This window comes from Primulina tabacum, chromosome 10 (assembly GCF_025594145.1).
Source record: "Primulina tabacum isolate GXHZ01 chromosome 10, ASM2559414v2, whole genome shotgun sequence".
NCBI lineage: Eukaryota > Viridiplantae > Streptophyta > Magnoliopsida > Lamiales > Gesneriaceae > Primulina > Primulina tabacum.
Genome location: NC_134559.1, coordinates 3,276,800 through 3,282,420, shown reverse-complemented (window position 1 = coordinate 3,282,420; position 5,621 = coordinate 3,276,800). Strand labels below are relative to the sequence as shown.

At 33.7% G+C, this 5,621-nt stretch overlaps 1 protein-coding gene across 1 annotated transcript; it reads left to right on the top strand.

Moving 5' to 3' along the window:
* Window positions 1-220: 220 nt before the first annotated feature.
* LOC142505566 (zinc finger protein WIP2-like) lies at window positions 221-3,569 on the top strand. Its single transcript, XM_075618603.1, has 2 exons — window positions 221-710; window positions 2,922-3,569. The coding sequence occupies exons 1-2, from the start codon at window positions 258-260 to the stop codon at window positions 3,381-3,383; spliced, it is 915 nt and encodes a 304-aa protein (XP_075474718.1). The 5' UTR covers window positions 221-257; the 3' UTR covers window positions 3,384-3,569.
* Window positions 3,570-5,621: the final 2,052 nt, after the last annotated feature.

Genomic DNA, 5,621 nt, shown 5'->3' with positions numbered 1-5,621 from the left:
GTTTCAACCTACCCGTGCAGGCACTGCCTGCACGGGCAATGAACGGCCCGGATCACTCCACATGAGTGATCCGGGCCCACCTCTCTGTAAAAAAAAAAAAAATTGGCTCGAAAAAATCCGAACCGTTGGATCGACCCCTGCGGGCACTAGTCGACCAAACCTAAACTGTGTCAACTGATGTTATATAACAATTCAATCATTCAACTCGAGAGCTCGCACTTCCGCCCCTCCTCCTCCTCCGATATTCTTCCTCAATCATGACAGAACCCTACAATAATTTCACAGCACAGTGCTTCAACTTCATTCCTCTCTATTCTGCATCTGCTCATCATCTGTATTATCCCTACTCTTCGTCTCCTCCGAGAGAAGCTCTTCCTCTCCTCAATACCCTCAGCCTCAACCAAGATTCATGCACCGAAACCTCCTCAGATTATTCACTCAACTACCAACAAAATCCAGAGAAAGATCCTAATTTTGAAGATGGAAATGTAACTGTAGCGTTACATATAGGGCTGCCAAGCCCTAGTTCTGAGGGGGGCCATGGTGAAATCATGGATAAGGATGGTGTGGATATACTCCCCGGGTTGCCTTTAAACGGGTTAAACATGGGTCAGTATTGGATTCCTACTCCTTCGCAGATTCTCATCGGTCCGACACAGTTTTCTTGTCACCTTTGTCCCAAAACTTTTAACAGATACAATAATCTGCAGGTAATCTTGTTTTTCTCTTCCCCATTTTTCGATGAACCCTAGAATAAAGTTTAATCAGCATCTTTTCACTAAATAGTTTACGCATATATTTTACTTTTTATATATAATATAATTTGACCTTGTTGAATATTAAACGACGTTTTGATTTATTTCTTCCTCTTCTTCTTCTTAATTAATTGGGTTTACAACATAATTTTTACAAGAAATGTGCTCTTTAATGCAGTCGAGTGTATTCTTTCTTCTTGATTTGACAAGTAGTTCTCCCTGTAGCCTCTTCCTAGTTATGGCTTTTAAATGTAATTTACTATTTCTCCTCTGTTTTATTTCTCTGAAATTGGGAATACCGGCACGAGTCCTCCAAAAAATTGTAGTGGTTCATAAGTTCGGCTTCTACGGTCAAGCATATATGGAAATTAATTAATCATGCTTAATTTTGTGAATATATTATATGTTACCATTAAGAAACATTTATTTATTTTTAATACTTACTGATGATTTAAATCTATGCTTTGAAACTTAATAATTCTACCTCTTTTATTTTCATCAAATATGTTTTTATGATTAAATTGAAAGACTTTATTTTATAACAAGAGTAGGTCTCTTGTGAGACGGTCTCACGAATATTTATCTGTGAGACGGGTAAACTCTATCGATATTCACAATAGAAAGTAATACTCTTAGCATAAAAGTAATACTTTTTCATGGATGACCCAAATAAGAGATCCGTCTTACAAAATACGACCCATGAGTCCATCTCACACAAGTTTTTGCCGTATAATAAGGGTATGTCTGTTTTGAGACATTCTTACTAATCTTTATCCGTGAGACGGGTTAATACTACCGATATTCACAATAAAAAGTAATACTCTTAGCATAAAAAGTAATACTTTTTCATAGATGACCCAAATAAGATATCCGTCTCACAGATAAACTTACCGTATGGAATCAAAATTAAATAGAATTTTGTTGATGATAATTGATTGATTGACTTAAAATAATTTTTAAAAAAGAAATAAGAATTTTTCGTAAATCTAACGGATGTATAACTCGATTCAGATCATAAAAAATAAAATTTTGAATTTTGATAAACGAAATTGACATCAACACCACTATTTTGAGAAAACAAATATTTATAATTTTTACAAGTAAGAGATTGAGATGGTATATTTTTATAAAATTCCTTTAAAAGTGCCAAATAAAAAAGGTACAATGCGAATTTTAGTCTTGTATGTATTTGTTTGTCATATTTTTTAGTCATGTTTATTTCGTTAAATCATTTATAGTCTAGTATGTTTTTTCTTTAATTTTAGTAATTTTTGTCAAAATCATGTATCTATATGAGTACTATTATTGTTAAAATTTATGATTATTTTGTCAAACATGCATGCATAGCTCAATTTTTTTTTAACTATGTACATACAAAAATTTAACAATAATATTGATTATTTAATTACATGATTTTGGAAAGTATGACTAAATTTGAATAAAAAAACTAGTTAAAAGACTATAATCGATCTAACGAGACATATATGACTAAAAATATCACATATCAATGTATACATAACTAAAATTGGCATTTTGATAGGTTAAAAATGAGAACATAAACTATTTATGGTGCATTATGATTCAGATGTTTTGCTTCTTTTTTGGGTTAAATCCTCGTCATCATCTAGTGATGTCTCTTATCCCGACCACAGCAATATGTAGGATACCGGGTTGCCATCCCCATTCGCGCCCCATCCTAGCTCCTCGAATCCAAACCCCTGACAAATCTCCGTCTTCATCTCTACTTCAAAAAATAGTAATGGAGAGGGAAAAAGCTGGTTCGGGAATCTCCGAACTCGAACTTATTATTATATTATTATTATTAATGTTATTTAATATGAGCGGGTTAAAAATTAAAATAATATTCAGAAATCTGCTCTGAATTATTTCGGGAATTCAAAAATATCTCAGAAACCGAACTCAAAAATTAGTCCACAAACCTGTTCCGTTACGTTTCGGGTTTTCAACAGAACTCATAGTGAAAATTGCCATCCCTATCTATATGTAGATGTCCACTGCACAAAATACCGTAATACGACGCATGTTTCATTTGTCAGTTCCTCGATACAGTACAGTCATATTGCAATAACATATCAAAATAATGAAATTGCCGCTCGAGAAAAATGGTGAAATAAGCCTCACAAATGTGGGCATACATGATTTCAGATGCATTTGTGGGGGCATGGATCACAATACAGAAAAGGCCCCGAATCCCTACGAGGCACGCAGCCCACGGCCATGCTAAGATTACCATGCTACTGCTGCGCGCCTGATTGCAAGCACAACATAGATAACCCGACTGCGAAGCCACTCAAAGATTTCAGAACCCTTCAAACACATTACAAAAGGAAACATGGAACCAAACCTTTCACGTGCAGAAAGTGTGTGAAACTATTCGCGGTGAAAGGTGATTGGAGGACACACGAGAAGAACTGTGGCAATATTTGGTACTGTATTTGTGGCTCTGATTTTAAGCATAAAAGGTCTTTGAAAGATCATATCAAGGCGTTTGGGAGAGGCCATGGGGGTCTGGGGGTTGAGCTTAAGCTTCAGCAGCTTGACGAGGAAGACGTAGAATCTGCATCTGAGATTGAGCAAGGAGGAGATCAGTACTCTTCATCTATGTGATTTGATTTTCGTTTGATTCTTAAAAGGATTGTTGTGATTTTATTTTGTTTTGTTTTGTGGGAAGTCTTATTTCTCATAAAAATATTTGCTTATTTTTTTGGTAGCTTCCTTATTGTATATTACTTTGTATTTAGAGATGTAAATTAAATGGTTTGAGTTTTGTCATGATATGAACTTGTAAATTCATGGAAATGTTTATTGAATAAAATTGCTTCTTGCACTAAATTAGTTTAGCAGATATCCTGAATAACTTGAAATTTTTGCAGATCAATAATTTTATGACAATTTCCATTAATCATATATATATATATATATATATATATATATATATATTTGAATTTGTTTGCGTAGATAATATATAGTTGTATCCTCACTTACTTTATTATTATTATTATAAATTGTCAGATCATATAAAGTAACCATGTTACGTCTATCAATATCCCTTCACGATCTGCGTCATATCAGAGTTAATGAGAATCAAATCTGGCTTGCCTTATGTTACCTTCTATAATTGGTAGGGTCGAATTTTTTTTTTGGCCGACGTGGATGTTGACATGGATTTTTAAAACGTAAATTTTATATGAAAATTTTAATTTTCTATTTTTTTTTCGATTTTGACTTTATGAAATAACTTTATCCAACAAAGAATGTCAAAACCTGGAAATAATTGTAAAAGTGATCGATCAATGGGCTATTGCATGCGTTTGGACCACATGTATGTATGACTTGTTAGTTTACATTTTAATTGAAGACGATTTACGTAAATTGTAATCGATCCAATAGTGCGTGTATATATATTTATACGTATGTAATTTTAAAAATAGGCGTTTCACATGGTTTTCAAGTATATTTTTTTAAAGTATTTTTCTTTTGGAAAGTTCAGGTTTTAATAGAGTAGTGAATTTTTTTTAAAAAATAAAAAGAGTGATTAAAAATTGTATTTTGGGATTAATAGTGGTAATTTGGAGAAATTGTTTTCCCTAATTAGAAATTTAAAATTCCTACATTCGTAAAAATGGAATATATTATATGCCGTGTCATTTTTAAACCTAAATAAAATTAGTTGATAATGCAACTGATAATTAAAATTGATTTCAAAATATATTTAAAATAATGAACTAGTAATAAATATTATCGTCAAGTAAAAAGGATAATTTCGATAATATTATAAAAATATTCTTTGAAAATGTTTTTCTTTCCCAAAGTTACAATTTGAAAATTACACCCAAAAAAATGATGCTTATACAAATTACCTAAAAACAATTGGTCCAAAAAAATTTCAATATTGATTTATAAACGTTAAAAGAAGAAGAAGATAAGTGAAATAAACGAAATAGATAAAAATAAAAAACGTGAAGGGACGAAGAGTGAAGATAAATTTAATCTTAGTTTGGAAAAGTAATAAATATCTAAGGAAGATTTTAGCCAATCCAAGAAAATCCAATAGAACAAAATCGATCCTAAGCAAACTATGTAATTAGCTCCTCACAGAACTACAAATTGATTACGATGAGTGCTAATCTAGGATTCTCATGCAAATCCGACTCGCTCGGCCATTCTATCTATTCTATATAAATAAAGGGGCAGCCTCCATTCTTTTCATATGCACTTGTAGTACAAAATTTTGAATTTCTGAGAAATTAAGATTTCAAGAAACACTCGAAGATGCATTGGATTAGAGGAGAAACTTTGGGCAGAGGGGGTTTTGCCTTCGTCTCTAAAGGCATAACCCAACAAGAAGATGGCTGCCTCAGTACTAATATTCCACCCGTTGTCGCTATCAAATCTTCAAAATCATCGGAGTCCAAGTCTCTTGTCGAAGAAAAGAAGCTGCTCGATCTGTTCAACAATTGTCCGTTCATCATCTGATGTTTCGGGGACGATACGACTGAAGAAGATGGTCAGGAATTATACAATATCTTTCTCGAGTACGCTTCCGGAGGTTGTTTGGCCGATATCATCAAGTCCAGCGCTGGCAAAGGCTTGCCGGAGCCGGTTGTGAAGCATCACACAAGATCGGTTCTCACGGCTCTTTCTCATATGCACGCATTGGGGTACGTGCACTGCGATGTCAAGCCCCACAATATCTTGATCGTTAAGGAAGGTGACGAGAAAAAGAATGTGAATATTTCTGTTAAAGATACTGCAAAGCTTGGAGATCTTGGAAGTGCTCTTAGCATGCGTGGCGGTGCTGATGAGTCTGATGGGGGTTTCAGGGGTACCGTTCTCTATGCGGCT

Bases quoted from the DNA above. Each gene is read 5' to 3' on its own strand.
- LOC142505566 (XM_075618603.1), top strand. From the start codon at position 258: ATGACAGAACCCTACAATAATTTCACAGCACAGTGCTTCAACTTCATT. The intron at 711-2,921 runs GTAATCTTGTTT...ACATGATTTCAG, and splicing joins ACAGATACAATAATCTGCAG to ATGCATTTGTGGGGGCATGG.